Source organism: Sphaerodactylus townsendi, linkage group LG11, assembly GCF_021028975.2.
Source record: "Sphaerodactylus townsendi isolate TG3544 linkage group LG11, MPM_Stown_v2.3, whole genome shotgun sequence".
NCBI lineage: Eukaryota > Metazoa > Chordata > Lepidosauria > Squamata > Sphaerodactylidae > Sphaerodactylus > Sphaerodactylus townsendi.
Window position 1 is genome coordinate 33385751 of NC_059435.1, and position 17892 is coordinate 33403642.

At 40.3% G+C, this 17892-nt stretch overlaps 1 protein-coding gene across 3 annotated transcripts in view; it reads right to left on the reverse strand.

Moving 5' to 3' along the window:
* Positions 1-617: 617 nt before the first annotated feature.
* The window catches only part of CMC1 (C-X9-C motif containing 1), a 54840-nt gene continuing 37565 nt past the window's right edge, over positions 618-17892 (reverse strand). For all 3 annotated transcript variants that reach the window (XM_048510682.1, XM_048510684.1, XM_048510683.1), the window contains 2 exons: positions 2269-2359; positions 618-837 (listed from right to left, as the gene is read on the reverse strand). In XM_048510682.1, coding sequence (XP_048366639.1) covers positions 717-837; positions 2269-2359 — 212 coding nt within the window. In that variant the 3' untranslated portion in view covers positions 618-716. The remainder of the gene's footprint in view (positions 838-2268; positions 2360-17892) is intronic.

The window sequence follows — 17892 nt, forward strand, 5'->3', positions numbered from 1 at the left end:
TGCTACCTTATGCTGCCCTTAAAACTTAATATGGGATTTCTTCTAAGGTAAAGTTACCCAAAAGCTGTTTGTGGCTCAGTCTTACCACAGTTCGCCTATTGATAAGTTATACAGAAACGCCTTTGCACTTCGAGAAACATGCTCTTCTGCTACTGGCTCCCAACAAGGAAGAAGCTTTTCTAATTCAGACAGGAACTTCATACAGCTCTTCAATTAATGTCTAATATTCACTTATGTATATGAAGCAGATTGTCACAATTGACAGCAAAAGCTCAATTTGTAGTGATTTCTCAGGATGCTGCATATAACAACAACTTTAATGTCATTGTGTGCACACATTGTGCCTTGTGCCCGCACAATGAAAATACAAAACATCCCCCGATGAACATCTCTTCAATCCGCACACCCCAACTTACAGCCATCCCTACACAGCCATCTCTACACAGCTACCACCACGTCAACACATCGCCATGGAGTTTAACATAGCCACAGCTCTAGGACAGAAGCTGTCTCTGAGCCTAGTTGTCCTGGTTTTCTTGATCCTGTATCGTCTGCCAGATGCCAACCCTTCTGGATTCATGTAATGTTCCATACTTTGATGCTCCATTTCAAGTGGATCAGATTTTAAAAATAGAACATTTTATTAAATTATTACATCATTGAAAGGCATATACAGTTCAAGTTAAAAAAAATACTGCCAAACGCTTCAAAATTGGCTACATACTGGTAGGAATTCTCTGTTCCTTCTGACAAGGACGAATTCCTGTTTTTCTGTACTCTTCCCTTTGCTTTAAATATTCAGTCTTGCATTCTTCATAAAATGCTGGGTTGGTATAGCTGAAAAACAGGCAGAATGTGAAAACTGAAATTAATTTCTCTGCATAAATTGCTGCTGTACAAAATCCCAAGAATATAGAAAGAAAAGAATATAGTCATATTTGCTTTGCTGTGCATATTCCATGTGAGCACATCAGGTAACCAGTTTGGCCTATAGATAATTTTTTGATTCCTGAGTCTTCTCTTCCAAACAGAAGTTTAGCGCTGTGGTGATTTCTCAGTGTTGCAGAGCAATGACAGTAGCTGAACAGCTGAATCTTCTTCTCTACCTAACCTATATGCCATTTCATAAATTGATTGGTTTGTGGCCATTCCAGTTTTTTTGTTTTAAAAGGAAGCCAGGATGAATCCAATGCTTACAGTAGGTCAAAATTAAAGAAGGGTGTTAGGGTAAGTTAGGAGAGGCAATAAGAACAGGAGAACCCCTACAGGGGATGCCAAGAGGGAAAGGAGGGAATACATGAGAGAGCTGGGGGGTGGGGTGGGTAGATCAGCTGGGGGATAAGATTCTATCTCCTACAAGCCATCTATTTTTATTACCTCTTCTATAATAGAACCAGTTTTATTACCTCTTCTATAACAGAACCAAGACACACTGCATCAGACAAAACTGGAACCAATCTTGTTCAAAACTTATTTGCCACTTTACAGCCTGAAACATTTATTTTCTTGTAGAAGCCAATTTCAGGTGTTTGTATGACTATAGTGATGTATCACTATAGGTGTATCAATATAATCTAAGGATGATATTAACTGTATTTTTGCCTTACTCAAATGATTTTAATTTTCTTCTAGAACTAAGTATATATAACTGCATTTTTGGTCTTTTGTAACAAATACCATTTAAATTGTAACGAACAGAGAAGACAAGATGGTTTTCTTAGACATATTTTGCCTGTGTAGATTTATTATGAACTGGATTGTACCAGATTTTCCAATTGTGTAAAGGGAGGAGCTGCCCTCTCCCCCCCAGTCCACAGCAAAAAGGAAAGTTGAGCAATATTGCTCTTCCTCCCTCTTACATCAACAGAAAATCTGGTGGGAATCCAACCACTGTCAAGTTCTTTCCCAATATGGCAGATGGAGTTTATCTACAGTTTCCAAATATACTGCAACAAAACTGTATTTTCTCACATGTTGTTATACAGTAGCCTAGACACAACTTGTATTTGATAATGGCTTAGCACATTTCCGTGTTATATCAAATGAATAGACATGTGAGCACAAAAGGTATCAGCCAGCCAGTACTAGCTGTACTAGAAGAGATGCATCGTTCTGTGTTTAGATACTAGACCATCAGAGGCTCAAGCACAAACAACCATCTTGCCAATATCCATTTGGTCTTATTAAACAGTGGAATCTGCACAGCAGCTGGGAGTAGATTAGTGGGTTATTTCTAGGCATGTATTCTTCTGCCTATATTGTACTTACTGGGCAGTGAGACACTCCTTCAGGGCTGTGTTTTCCTCTCTGCATTTTACCACCATCAGAAAGCCTGAGTCTTGACAACATTTGGTGAAGGCTGAAACATGATAAAAATTACCGTACTGGAAAAAATGTTCAGAGAACGCATGCAGAGAATACAGTCTTCCCTCTAGTCTGATGCCATTTCATTGCCACAAAGAATAGGTTCAGATGAGTGATGAATTTTGTTTTCAGATATACAGTTGGTGAACACAAAGCCTGAAGAAATAGTTATAGCTATTGAATGTGCATACTGTGGCCTAGACCAAGCATGCTAGCATTTAGATGAGAGTCTTGTCACAGAACTGCACCATTTCTGACAGCATACTGGAATGTCAGTCGTATGAAACTTCTGTGTACGCTAAGGAAGCATGTACTTTGAATACCAGATGCTAGCAACTGAGAGAATAGCTATACTTTCAGGCCTTGCTTTTCAGCTTCTGAAGGCATCAGGATGACCCAGTGCTGTAGCACCAATGGGGCAGTGCAGGGGGGTGAGTGTGATGCCCCGGGCAGAGCCGCAACAGAGGTGTGGCCAGGCTGTGAAGGGGGCATTCCAGGGCAGGTGGCGTCGCAGCAGGGGTGCAGGGTGCACGCAAGCCCTCGGGGCAGTTTCCCCCTCACTCCACCCCTGGGATGACCTCAGGTGGCAACAGTATACTTAACAGTACTTAAGTATCAAACAGTACTGTTTGGATCATGACTTGATCCAAAAAGCAAGGTCTTATGGAAGGATCCTCAATACTGAAATGTTTGTGTCTGCTGGTGCTTCAAAATCCTTGGGGCTGTGAGTCAGTGATAGAGAATCTCCTTGACCCGCAGATAGGTGCCATTTTCACTCCCCAGCATCTCCAGGTAAAAGGATCAGATAGCAGGTGATGTAGAAGACCTGTACTTGAGACCCTGGAGAACCACTGCCAGCCCAAGTGAACACTGACCTTGAAAGAGGAAGGTCAATAATTACATTCTATTTAAAAAATAGGTAGCTTCATGATGCCTAGAATGTACATGGGGGACGGGACTGAGAATGCTTCTAACTGAATACAAGCGAGAGCCTTCTTAAAGAGCCATTCTGTGGGGGTAATAGCGAAGTGTCCACACCCTGCCATCCAACGGAGCTTTTCTGAGGCAAGTAGAGGTTTCTTTGTTTTTTTGGCCACCTTTCCACCCAAACAGCATCCTCAAGGTGGGGACACCTACACCATGCAGGCTCTCACATTGGTTAGGTATCAAATTCATCTTTCCTTGGAATAAAGCTCTGCACTGTGTATACTCCAAGTTTTAATGAAAAGCATCAACTAGATCCCTTAGTAGTCCACTACAACCTATGTGCTAAACACTGAGTATACAAAATTCCTCATAGTCCCTCTAATTTGGAAACTGTGTTGAATGCAGTAGAAATCAGGATGCTTTCTTCAAATAATATTAGTTTAAGTACTTGGATCCATTTCAGCTTGGAGTCTACAACTTGCATACTGGACTTTTACCCATCTTAGCTGTTTATATGCAGTTGACAGGAAGTAAGTGCCTGAGTCCCAGAACTGAAAAATGCCTCATTATGAGAGGGAGTGGTCTTGATTTCTGTGAAGGAACCAGTTTTTCCTCACAGGTTTCTAATTTCACTTCAAGGGGGCAGGGTTCAAGTGGGTGATGGTGACCAAATTACATGTATTCCTTGATAAAGCAGATTATTCAGACCCAGTTCCATCAGGCAGGGTGCTTGGCTTTAAAAACTGAAGGTACTTAGGTGGCCCAGGATGATTGACTTCATGAGAGAGAGAGACAGAGGGAATGTGACAGTATGGATTCTCTGGGACCTCTTATGGTACCATAAAGCATGCTTTTTTTGGATTGTCTACCTGAGATAGGAGCTGTTCAGTGCTGAAGCCTGGTCTTCATGAACTGTGGCCAGACATCAACACATTGGCCTAAAAAGGCATGTTATTCTCAAATCTTATAGATCTGATTTGTCTTAAGTCTCTTAAAAATTACATGCCAAAGAGAGTAAAATATTCCAGCATTTATAACATCTACATTAGGAAGCAATCCAAGTTACCAATCGTGTGTAGTTGTATTAGTCAAGAATCAGAGAAGTCTTTTCTCACTCCGTGACCAAGGCCCATCTATGAGCTTAGCCACTTTTGGCCTGCTGCCTCAAGCTGTTTGTAAGGTCTTTCTCACTTGTTTAGCAACAGGGTTATAATTAGGATTTTCCCCTTCACACTGTGTAACAAATTAACACTGCTCATGTTTCGAGTGATCTTCAATACTACTAAACTATTTATGAAACTGTATTATTCTGTAACAAATTCAGAGGTGAAACATGTCTCCTTTTCATATGGCTTTCAACAAGTTCCAGCCAGTGTGATAAACACAGCTTTCCTTCAGTCATCATGTACTGCAAGTTCCTGAGGAACACTGTGCATGCAAAATAATTTTCCCTTACAGATGTAGCCTGAATATAAGAAAACCAAGTGTATACATGAGTGCAGGTGATTAATATATATTTTGGCATGTCTGCAAAAATGCTGCCTACAGGAGATTCAAAAAGTGGGCAGTTCTCTTTACCGCTGCCACTGTGCAGAAGCAGTTTCTATGCAGTAGCTGTAAAACAGTAAGTCCTCTTGTGGCAAGAGTGCTACTTGTCCACATAGTGTTCTTGAACATTGGGCACTGCCAGGGTCTAACCCTGAGGTGAGTCCGTTCATTTAGTACAGTTTATCCTGCCCTTCCTCCAAAGAACACTATTTTCTCCTCCATGTTATCCTCAAAGCCAGCTATCAAATTTCCATGGCAGAGGATCTTGAGGATTTAAACCTGGGCCTCCCAGACCCCAGTCCAACATGCTATTTTAATTTATTTTATATAAAACCTTTCCAAGCAAACAGCGTCCTTAAGATGGGGACCTCTACACCATGCAGGCTCTCAACATTGGTTAAGTACAAATAAAGCCCTGAAATAAAGCACTGCACTGAGTGTTCTCTGAGTTTTAAAGAAAAATTTATCAAAATCTGACCTTGTAATCCAAGCATGAAAGACAAACCCAGAAAAAACAGGATTTTTCAAATGCCACGTACAATCTCTAATAATTCTCCTAATAAATGTCGGCAGTGACTATTGAACTTGGAGCAATACAAAAAATGTGCCAGCATCAAGAAACAGTATGTAAAATTCAGTCTATGTTGTGTGTCATCTAGCTACATCGTATTTTTCCACTTTGTAAAAATGCGCACGGTGGCTATAAATTAGTTGGCAGATGCTAGTAGGTTCTCAAACTGAACCTGTGGGGTGGGGAGCAATTGAATTTTGCCTTCCCACTGGCACGGGCCTGAGTCCAGCGGCACAGAACTGCAGCAGTTATTTGTGCTCTATGCAATCATTCCTCCTGAAAGCTGTGAAACTTTTTTTTAAAAAAAGGGAGGGGAGAAGGAAAACAGCTGAAATACAAAATAAAATAAAAGCTGAAGACAACAGGAGGTCCCTCTCACTTGTTAGCTCACCAGCTTCAGTTGGTTAAAGGTGTGATGTTCTAGCGAATGAAGACCGAACCGCTACAGAGAGCGCACCCCAGCTTCCGACAGGCCCTGCTGAAGCTATATACAGCCACGGGAAGCATCATTTCAATGTGATAAAACTGCTTCCAGCTATATAGCTTTAATGTTGTTAATCCTAACAAAAAAGGAAAAGGGGGGAAAAAGGAGCAGACCTGAGAATATTAGATCCCTCCACATGAATATATGACGCCACTTAATTACTACTGGCTTCTCCTATCCCCAGCCTTTTAAAATTCCTGGGATGCTACGAGGGGAAAAAAAGCTAAATGAATCCAGACATAACTCGGTCAGAAACGTTTTAGAGTCTCAACAAGTACGGAAACCCTGCACCTGTCATTTTATTTTCCGATTTTGAGCATTCAGGAAGTCTCTTTGGATTTGTATGCAGTATATTAAACCGCTTCAGCTGTTTAATTAGAATTCACTTTGGAAAAACAGGCTTGCAAATCCAGTGAAATACCGGCTGATGCAAGACCTCACAAACATTCAAGATTACCTTTTAGCATCTAGTTTCCTGTTCCAGAATGTGAAAGATAACTTAAAGACGGGTAATAAACTGAACAACATGAGATGAAATACACAGGAACAGAATAAAAGCTCATGATACTTTCAGTGTTTTCACAGTATTTTCAATTCACTCCCAATGGAGATTGTAACTGCAGGGCACTACCCTTTTCACAATCAGGCCGCAGTTGACATATACTGCATGCTGAGTGAGGAACAGTTGGCCTTTCAAGTCTAGTCTAGCACTGTGAGGAGAGGAGGGACAAGAAAATCCATCTAGAAATCCATAACCCTTATTTGATTTTGAGCCTCCTTAAAGAAAAAAAAATCAAAGCATGTAGTAAAAAAAACCAGGAAAGCAATTTCCTGTGGTTAAAGAAGTTAACATATTGTAGATGTGAAAAATACGCTGCTTCTCTGCAGCTGCAGTTGTGTGGCTTGCAGCCACACTTCAAAAGCCAGGGAATGGCATTATTCATTTTTTAAAAGCACAGGGTTTGTTGTCTGGAAATGCAGATTCAGAAATGCAACTGGGAGGGCATGAGAGTGGAGTCACACACAAATATGGAAAAGGAGAAAGACTTGAGAGATTTTTATGTAACCTTGAGGGTGAGGTCGCCTGTGCTTCTGTTGTGAATGTGACTCCAGCCAAATGTAATACAACAATAAAGCAGTCAACATATTCTGTTTTTTACGGTGGAACTTTGCCCAAGCTGCCCACAGCTGAAAGAATGATGACCTACTGCATCTTCTGAACATTTGAATACATAGGGAAGAAAATGTTGTGTGCAAATGGTTGTCGCTTCAGCCAAACTGAAGGTCAATGCTTCACTGATTAGAATGCAGCTTCAGTTGGCCTATCAGGGGGATGTTATCTATGTGATTGAGATGCGTTCCCAATTCAATGTAACTGCTCAAGATAAAAAATCAATACTGCTAGAAAGATATATGTAACCACTGCCGCCTGTCCATTCTTTCCTTGAACTTTACTTTATGGCTTCACACGCTTTGTAGACAACTAGGCTTCCCCTGGTGCCTCTGTCCCATGAAAAAAGAATTACATCCGTTATCTCATGAGGCAGGAAGCCAGGTAGCTTTCTCTTGCTATCTGCTGCCGGCCTTGGGGCACCTCAGTTCCAAAGACTGTTTTTCACAAACTCTTGGGAAAACAGGAAGGGGGCTTCCAGCGGGGAATAAAGGGGACTGTGAATGCCAGTTTTGTCAGAACTGGCTTTGCCAAGTATGGTGCTTCAATACCTCTTCAATAAACGCTACTGATCAATACTTCAGCGTCTATTTCTTGGCTTAAGGTTCTGAGACCTAACATGGCCATTGCATTATTTATTTGTTATTTACAAAATTTATATCCTGCCTTTCTGCCTTGAGGCAGCTAGGAAATTAAAATTGAGGCAGCTAGGAAATCAAAACATACGTAATAAAATCCCATTTTAAAATCATCTTAAATCAACCTCCCATAAAAACACACATTATCAAAACAAGTAGACATAGGTAAAATACATATAAAGACATAAAAACAAGAATTAAAATGTTGGTCAGGAAACAGGGATCAACTGAGGGAATGCCAGATGAAACAAATAAAGTCTTCGCTCACTGGAGAAGAAAGCAACAAAAGGGGACAGAGCAAGTTCCAAAATTTGGGCGCCATGACTGAGAATGCCCTATATCTGTGGTGGCGAACCTTTGGCACTCCCATGCTGGCAGGGGCTGATGGGAATTGTAGTCCATAACCTCTGGAGTGCCAAAGGTTCGCCACCACTGCCCTATATGGACTGACGTGCACCTAATCTCAGAAGGCAGGGCCTTAGAAGATTACCATAGTGGTTGATCGGGTTCATAAGGGCTAAGTGGCCCTTCAGGGACTGTACAGCAGGCAGGCGTCAACTATGGAGTGTCAGACAGTCCAAGGTCAAGGCAGGTGGCAAGCAAATACGTAGTCAGACAGAGTCAAGCAAGACAGGCAGGCAGGCTAGGCATGGAGGTACAAGGTATGAAACAGGGAACCTGGTGGGTGGAGCTTTCTAGTGAAACATACTCATTGCACCCAGGCAGAGTTAAGGCCAAGACAGGGTTTATACAGGAAATCCTGGCTAATGAGGCTAGCATCCTGCTAGGACTCAGTCCTCCTCAGCTGCAGATACCTCCATTTTGCAGAGCCTTCTGCCATACCTAGCAGCAATGCAAGCACTTTTCCTTTTAGCACTTAGCTGCTGCTTTTGTCTTTGCAATCTTTGTGCAGCTGGCTTGTTACTCAGTTCATCTGAGGTAAGTGATGGCTCTGTTGCCTGCAACTCCAAGTCCACAGCGCCTTCAGCCTCCGTGTTAGAATCCTCGTCTTCTAGGAATTGACTCATGATGGGTACATTGGTCCCAAACCATATATGTCTTTGAAGGTCAATCCCAGCCTCCTGAATTGTGCACAGGAACAAGTGTAGATGGACCAAGACTCTAGTGATATGGTCCCTATGACCCACTCCAGTCAACCTCCTGACAGTATTCTGTACCAGTTGCAGTTTCTGAACACTGAACACCATGTAAAGTGCATTGCAGTAATCTAATCTTGATGTAATTTGGGAAGCAACATAGTGGCCAGAACTTTTGATCTCTCTGTAGTGTGTATCCTTGTCAGCTATGAGTCCTACTATTTATTCTGAATGCTCAAAATGCTTTAAATAAATTTTCTCCACAAAAAAATCCACAAGTTTGCCATCTGCAACCTAAGTCAACGTTATCTCTATTCTTGTAAACATAAGCAGAGTCCCTAGATCTGTTTGTGTGATGATATAAATGTAGAATATTGCCAACTCCACTGGTTTGCTAATGGGTTTTCCTAGCATGAATCATGAAACCCGCCAAATTTTAAATGAACAAAATGTAATGCAAGTGTTTCTCACTAAAACTGGTACGATTCCCTATGCAGTCAATAAAGTAGTACTACTCATTACCAAGGTAACATTGATGATCTTTGGACTGGCTCTGTAGTTTATATAAAGGGTTTACAATTTTACTACTTAAGAGCTGGTCCTATGGAGGTGTTATCTCACCATTTATATTTTCTCCAACACTTATGATATTGCTATCACACTCTTAAAATAGGAAAACATCTACCATGAACCAGAGTGAGCTTAAAGTTATATACCCCCTCCCCTCAAAAAACATGAGGAGCATATTCTCCTGTGACTCAACAGAGGAAAAGAAACAGTGATTAGGAATAATAGTGATTAGGAATTACAGAATCCATTAGGTATTCAAAATCATGTGTTTTGTGAAACAAGCAGGGGATACTTAATGAGTTTAAAAATCCTAAGAATGTCCCGGTGTTATTTTTTTTAACAAAGTTACATTTTTAATTTTGTATTAAATTGTATTAAATTGTTATTTATTAGCTTATTATTCTGCACAGTCTACATTGTGCAAAGAATGAATTTGGGTATGCATTTAATGAGGCAAGTAGAAGGTACAGTGAACATGAAAAGGCTATTCCGCATTGTAGTATGTGAGCTATTTGATATTTCTGACACAGTACAAAAGGCAGCTCCTCTGTAGATTGATCATGGTTCAGTTAACATCACTGAATATCTAATACCTCCAACTCAATTAATTCTCACCTGATTAAGATCAGGCTGATATTCAAACTAAATCATCTCTCCAGTCAAGTAGAAATCAATATTTCTTATTTTACTTTTAAATTACAGCAACAAATAAAATATACAACATCAGCCATGTGTGCCTGGAGGTCCTTTCCTAGTCTGGCTTACTATGGCACGCATAACAGAGCTGATTAAAGAATTACCCTGATTTGAGCAAGAACATGTAGAAAAAACAGATTAATTTGAATGCAGAGAGATGGAATGAAGTAATTACAGGGCAGCCAGAAGATTGACATAGTATGAACTCTGCTTCTTTAAAATTTGCCACATTTTGTTGGATCTGAGACACTGTCTGTGTTCATGTCTGTCACACTGTGCTTATACTCCCATGTTAAATACTGACCGATTCTCCTTAGGAGCCTGTGATCCTGTAAGTCACAACAACAAAGCCAGATGCTCCAAGACATTCCTGCAACCAAAGCAAGAGTCGGGGCTATCACTAAAATTGTGTCCCAGTATGCATCCAACATTCTTCAGAGTGTCCAAAAAGAATGGAAGTAGAGACCCATTTTTACTTGAAATTCCATATAAAGATAGTTCATAATAATAAAAGTGTTCATAATAACAACACTCTACAGATGGATGCAGTTATCAACATTCAAGTTCTACTTGAATGATCTAATTCAATTTTCAGTCAGGAAGAGGGTGTTGAAAGACATTCTGGTTACCCTTCAGACAACATGGCTTCTTCATGAAACAAAGAGAAGAATGTCACTCTCCTCCTCCCATGGTCTCTTTCATCCAGGGAAAATCATGGGCCCCTTATGAGAAAAATTCTTCCTTCCACAGAAAAGTTAGAAAGTTAGCAGAAATTCAAGAAGTGGCCTTGACCAGTGTTCCATTGCAATGGGTCATCCTGATGAAGGGCTCAATGATGCAAATCCTACCAGACACGAGATGCCAGCCAACTACAGTGGATTTTCACAGTGGCTTTATTTTCAGGGGTAGGGGATTCTGATTCATTTGCAGTTACAAATGAATGTAAGCCTCTTGGGGGCAAAACACTTTGCCAGGAGTTCTCCCCCGAATGGCCAGTGACAACGACAGAGCATAATCCAAGTCAGATTGGTCATGTCTTTTATACCTAGAATTCAGGACCAACGTAGGTTAGTAACAACAGACCTCAACACTAAGAGTCACATCAACAGGCATGGAGACGTGGCATCGTCCTCCCTACATCTAAAGATGACTCACCCGCTAATGTGGGAAGAACAACTTCCATGTTCAATTGAAAAGCATATCAGTAGGGTAGACAACATCCAGGTAGACCAGCTAAAATATCGCTTTATGGATGGCAAGGTTCCAAGTCCTTGTTAAATGAGTAGATCGAGGACAGCCTTATTTTGGCCCTATTCAACTCAAGGCACCTGCAGTGGATATCTATCACTGTATCCTCAGAGGAGGAGCAGATTCAGCAGCCTTCAATGTTCAATTTTTAAAGACTATCTTAAAAGGAGCATCATGGACATTCTCTTCTATATTCATAAGCAGTACAACTGAATCTCTATCTCAACCTATGTGGCTTTTAGTCCCAGCATTCTCCAGCAGATGTGAGTCCTTCAGTAGTGGACAGCATGGTTTTTCCTGCTGGTCAGGACATTGTTACTGTATGTCCCATGTCAGAATGCTCTCCTTTTCCAACCAAAAATGGGAAAACAAATGTACCGTAGATGTTCAGTTTACTCAGTAAGGAGAGTATGGTTTTTTTGCGGGGGACGAGTGTACTATATGGCCTTTCACTAAATCCTATACCACCGAATAATCTTCTAATAACACCCCCATTACTACTCTTTTCTGCGGAGACTTAAGGCGGATTCCGCATGGGCCAAAAACAGCAGTGTGAAAACGGTGTGAAAATGGTGAACAAGGGTTTTTCACACTGCTGTTTTTGGCTCATGCGGAATTCGCCTTAGTTTCTATCATCTTTTGTTCTTAGTCCCAGCTTAATTAAAATAGTTCTTACCTGTATTTCTCTCATTTTCCACTTAGTTTTCTTCTCAGTTAATTACTGTTTTTTTTAGTCCCATTTGAAGGGTTGATACATCAGCTATGAAAGCCTTGAACTGAAGGAGGGGCTTTCTGACATTAAAAAAAGAATGGAGAAGTGTTCTGTCTCCAAATCCTGATGAGAGGAATCACCCGATAATCATGATGCCACCCAGCTACACCTATGATCAGCCCAGTGTTCCATTCTTAATTTCTTTCAAAAAGCTGAGAAATCCTGGGCAAAAGATACTTTGTTCCATTCCTAAATATGGCCATTTCCACCTATCTCATATACCAAGATGCTGCACTAGGAGCCATTGTTCATTTCACTAGATGCAGAATAGCAGCGCAATAAGCTTTTGAAGGAAAAGGCTGGGAAGGACTCACCTCAGTGTCACCTTTTTTAGCCAGCATACAGAAACAGAGCTACATCTGATGTGAAAGAAGTTAGGAGAGCAGAAGGGGTGTGTTTTAACTATTCAGTCTCCTGTTAGTCCTCTGATCTATTCCAAATCCATTTACCTGCAGGGTGCCAGTCCCCCGAGCTATAACCTTAATGTTCAGAAACACGTTTTCTTCTCCTTCCCCACAACTGCCTTGTCTACTTAGTAGTACAAGACCACAGAAGGCAATATTGTTGTACCATTTTTGTATTGCTTGTGAAGCTAATGTTTCTCTTAAAACTGCAACCATTCAGAAAGGGGTGGCCGTGGTTCACGTGGAACTGAAACAGCAGTGCATTCAGAATACTCTAAGCACTATGGGAGCAATATTTCTGCTTTCCAAAAAGCAGGCAAGAAAGAAGGCAACACTATTAGGGGGACAATTTGATTTGAACAAGAACTCTAGGCTCTGTTCCAAAAATTCCCCCTGACAGGTGATTGACGCTTCACTGCCTAACAATGCCAAAAAAAAAAAAAACTGCTCAAGGGAGGTGTGTGGAGGCCACTCTCCCAATAGCCTTAAGTGCTGAATGAGAGACCTTTTCACTCTGTACAGGAGACACATGATAGTCCAGAGAAAAATCCCCACTCCTTTTCAGATGAGGTGGGGAATTCTAATGAGCAAGGCCACTCTTTGAATCTAAAAATATGACTGAAATCCATTTTAAAGTTTGAGGTGTCCCTGCAACAACGGTTCTGCCCCAGCACAATATGGTGCATGGTACTCTGGTATCGCTTCAAAATAGACAAAGGTAAAATGAAAAAGGAGGAGATCAGATCATAATAGAGAAAGATATGTATTTACTTCTCTAATGTCATTTATACTGCCACCTTTCTTCCTAATGAGGATCCAAAGGAGCTTACATCATTCTCCACTCCCCCATTTTTATCCTCACAACAATCCTGTGAGGTAGGCTGGGCTGAAAATGTGTGAATGGCACATTTGCATAGAACAGTGGACATTTGAAGTTGGGTCTTCCAGATCTTAGCCTAATGTAGTAAAATAAATGAGTGGTTAGTAATAGTAGCAATGGATTCCCCCCCACCCCCATTTTGTTCTCTATCTGATAGCAGCTATATTTATCTATATGGACACAAAATGTTTCTTTGACCTTTTCCAGCTTTTTCAGACTCTCAGTGCATGCACGTGTCTGTGTATATGTCAAGCCCTGGCCCCTGCCTGGTGGAACTCTCTTCCTCCAGGTGTCCGGGCCCTGCGGGATCTTGGTGAGTTCCGCAGGGCCTGTAAGACTGAGTTGTTCCACCGGGCTTTTGGAGAGACCAGCCACTAATGCAGCGCCCCCCCCCCCTTTGGGGGATCTCCCCTCTCTGATGATCCTCATAACATCTGAGGGACCTACCACTCCCCTCTCGGGAGTGGTTTAGCTGCCGGACGCGAGGCATTATATACCGTAATGCTGTGTTTTAATAGAGGTTTTAACTATTGAATCGTATAGAGCCATATATATGTTATTATAGTTGTATTTGTTATGTTTTAAACTGTGCTCCACTTTGCTTCATATGTTGTGCACCATCCAGAGCCCTTCGGGGGAGGGTGGTATATAAAACTAAAAAATAAATTCATAAAATAAAATATGAACAAGTTGCTCATTCATATGACATCTCAGTCATGAAGTCAAGACAAGTGGTCTGTTAAGGATTACTAAAATAAATCAGTTGGATCATCTGCAGCATCAGCAGAGCCACTACACCCCCCCCCCAAAATCCACACAATCTGGGGAGGGGCACTGGGGATTCTCTGGAACAGTGAGTGGGGAAAGGGAAGAGGAGGGGACTGGTGGAAATCCCTTCTTCTTCTGCTGTGACAATGGGCTCCAGTGAATGGAAAATTACCATTGGGTCCAGCTGAATACATCGGAAGTGCTTTGAACACTCTCATTGATCTGTGTAGAATGCAACGCACTAAAAGAAGCCACCTCCTGACCTCTAAGCAAACAAAAAAAAAATCAACTGTACAGTTAGCCCTCATCATGAAGCCACTTTTGACCTAATTGAGTGTCCATACACCACTGACCTGACCCTATCAATGTATTTACGGAGTGTGAGATCATATCCCCTTTCCGTACACCCTTCTTTTTAGCAGGCTAAACAGGCCCAGTGGGTTCATCATTCCTCAAAGTATTCATTTTCTAGATTTTTTCTCCCTCACATCCCAGCACTTGTAACAACGAAGCAGGCTTTTGCAAGAAGCAGGTCTAAATTATGTGACAAACTTGGACCTTTCTAGCCTATTAGTCTTGTCCCTTTCAGAACAACTGCTATCACTAAGAAGAATGCTTAAAGTTTAAATCTGATTTTCTTTCTCCATACTCAGAATTCTTGACATCAAGTGTCGTAACATCAGACTCTAGAAAAGACAAAACTAGAGCACATATAACGTTTTCCTATAGCTACAACCTATCAGTACATATTCCTGTATCACCTTACACTGAACCCCAACACTGCAATATAGCCTCAGTCTTAGTTTTCTCATATCCTATAGCCATGGTGGCGAACCTTTGGCACTCCAGATGTTATGGACTACAATTCCCATCAGCCCCTGCCAGCATGGCCAATTGGCGTCTTGGCATCTGGAGTGCCAAAGGTTCGCCACCACTGTCCTATAGGATCAACTGAGAAAGGATGGCTGGACAATTTTCCAGTAATCTAAAAAGTCATCATTCCAAAAAAAGAAACCCAGATGGGTACACTGCAAACTATTACAAAACATTTGAAATGATGTTGGTCCCAAAATTAACAGAAATAATGAACTTAATTGTAAGAGGAAGTAAAATACCCCAGTCATTGAATATACAATTAACTCCGAAGGAGAAATGATAAACTATTGAAAATGGAAGGGCATACTAATAGTAAAGACTGGAATGATTATTTATGATCTGAAAAGAACAAAGTTTTAAAAACCATTTCATAGAAACCATTTCATAAGGAATGCCTTATTAAACATTTGGATGAAATTTAAAGGTAGATTTAATACTAGTACTCCAATGTGGCTGTCAAGATTGGAAGCTTTACAAATAAAGGAAAATAGAGAAGAGATAAGCTGGTTAAGATACAGAGACATTGTAGAGTGGACGGGAAGGAAAGTTAGACTGAAACCCAGAGACCAGATCATAGTACAAGGGAAAGCATGTCATTGGTTTACTTATTTCCAACTGAAAGAATGCTTTAAAGCAGACAATAGAAAATGGGGATTCAGTCAAGACACAACAATTTTTGAGGAATTATTATGCAAATATGATGTTGCAAAATTAACAGGGAAAAGATATAGATATTTGTTATGGTTTAAAAACGAACAAGAAGAGGTTTTAAAAAGTCATGATTAAATGGGCTAAGAATATTGGAAGAAATATTAAGCTAGATGAATGGAGTAAACTATGGAAAAATATTAGTAAATTCACACTGAGAATGGAACTTTTATAAAACATTTCAAAGGTGGTATCTTGTTCCAGTAGCACAGTCTGTTCTTCAGTGAGAACTGTTTTTCAATGTGCTGGAAATGTGAAGTAAAAGAAGGTACTTTCTTTCATAGTTAAATTAGATAAGTTGACCTGCTTGTTAATAGAAGACTTTGGAAGATTTTAATGCGACTTTTGTCCCCTTTAGTGAGCTATGTGTCCGAACAACTTTGCATATGGCAAGGAAGCTGCATCAAGTGACTATACATTCACTTGCATACAGCAAGGAAGCTGCATCAAGTGACTATACATTCACTTGCATACAGCAAGGAAGCTGCATCACGCAGGTGACTATACATTCACTTTCTAGGAATCTCCACAGGGAGATGCAGGTAAACTTTCTGTGGGACATTTGACAAGGAATAGACATCTTCCTGTAGGGGAGATATAAGACTTCCTTGCTTGAACAATATCCAGAAGCAAGAAATGAGGCTTGATGGGTAATACAAACATCCTGAATCACTTTTTCCTTGATTTATGTGAAGTAGCTCCAAAACACGCAGAAACTGCACAGGGAACAAAATGTGGCAAGACACATGCCAACCAGCAATCAAGGAAAAGGAAAGCCACAAAAACAGAAAAATAGGAAGACAGAAAAACGTAATGGTAAACAAAACAGAATAAGTCCTTATGTCATTTTAAACAGACTGTATAGTTTAGGGAGAGATGAGTTTTTTCTTCACTTGATTTGCCTAGTTCATTTTTTAAAACCTGAAACTATCAGCGTAGAAAGCTCTCTAGACTGCTTCCAATATACAATTAAATCAGCACACCTGATAAAAATATCAAATACAAGAAAAGAAAGTATAATTAGTAATGAGGCAATGAAACCATAATGAAAACAGCAACCTAAATAAATCAATAGCAAAATCTAAAGGTTAAAACCAGCAATAATTCTGATGAAAACAAAACCAACAACAAATACAAATACAATACCTTTAATGGCATATAAAAAGTGGTAAAATGCAAATTATGTTAAAACCAATTGACTAAAATTTACACAAAGGTTTCACCCTTGATCCAAGTGCCTTTGTTAAAAACCTGGCAACTGATTCAGTAGTGTTGGGATGATGGTCACTAAGCAAGTATGAAACTATTTCCTTGTCTGATCTCACTGAAAATTTCTTCAAGATGGCCTCGAGAAAAAGCAACCGATAGACTGCCAAATCTTTACAATGAAGGATGAAAACAAAACCAATGAGTCTGATTATAAACCTGACGAAAATAAACATATCTTTAAACAGCACCCAAAGCTAAGCAGATTCAGGGAGATAAAAGATGGTATGAAAGGAAGTAACCCCAGAAAGAAAATCCTGTTTTCAGCTACCACGCTCTTCTGCAGATGGAGATAACTCAGAAAAGAGCCTTTTCACAATGTCCTAATAGCAAGCAGGTCTATGTAGCAGTTGTAAATTATCTGATCCCAGACAATTTAGGGTCTCTGATTATAAAAGCTGCTGGTTGTTTTACAATTATTCAAAAACTAGTCAATCAACCTTCTTCCTATGAAACAAACTTAGAAAAGACTAAAAGTCTCCCAGATAGCAACTGCAGACAATAAAGCCCAAGGCCAACGCCCTGCTTCTAAAACTCACTCATTTCCATGTTTTGTGCTCAAAATCTGAAGCAGGCAATTCCAAGCTTAGAACAATTTTTAAAAAAATTCTGCAGATATATTGAGATTAATGTAATCATAATCACAAGTAGCCCAGCCACTGAAAGCTACAGCAAGACCCATATTTCACAGCCCTTAAAGCAAAAAAAATATATCTCATTTTTTAAAAAGGTTTTTAGCTAAATGAGGATATGTGTTTAATTGTTTATTAAAAGAGAACTGGTATAGCATAAAAAAGCAACCAACAGAAAAAGTGTGTTACAGCTGTATTAAAAGAAAAGCCTCTAGAGGGCAACTAAGGTTCAGAGTATGACTTCCTATATATTCAGTTTCTTCACTAACTTC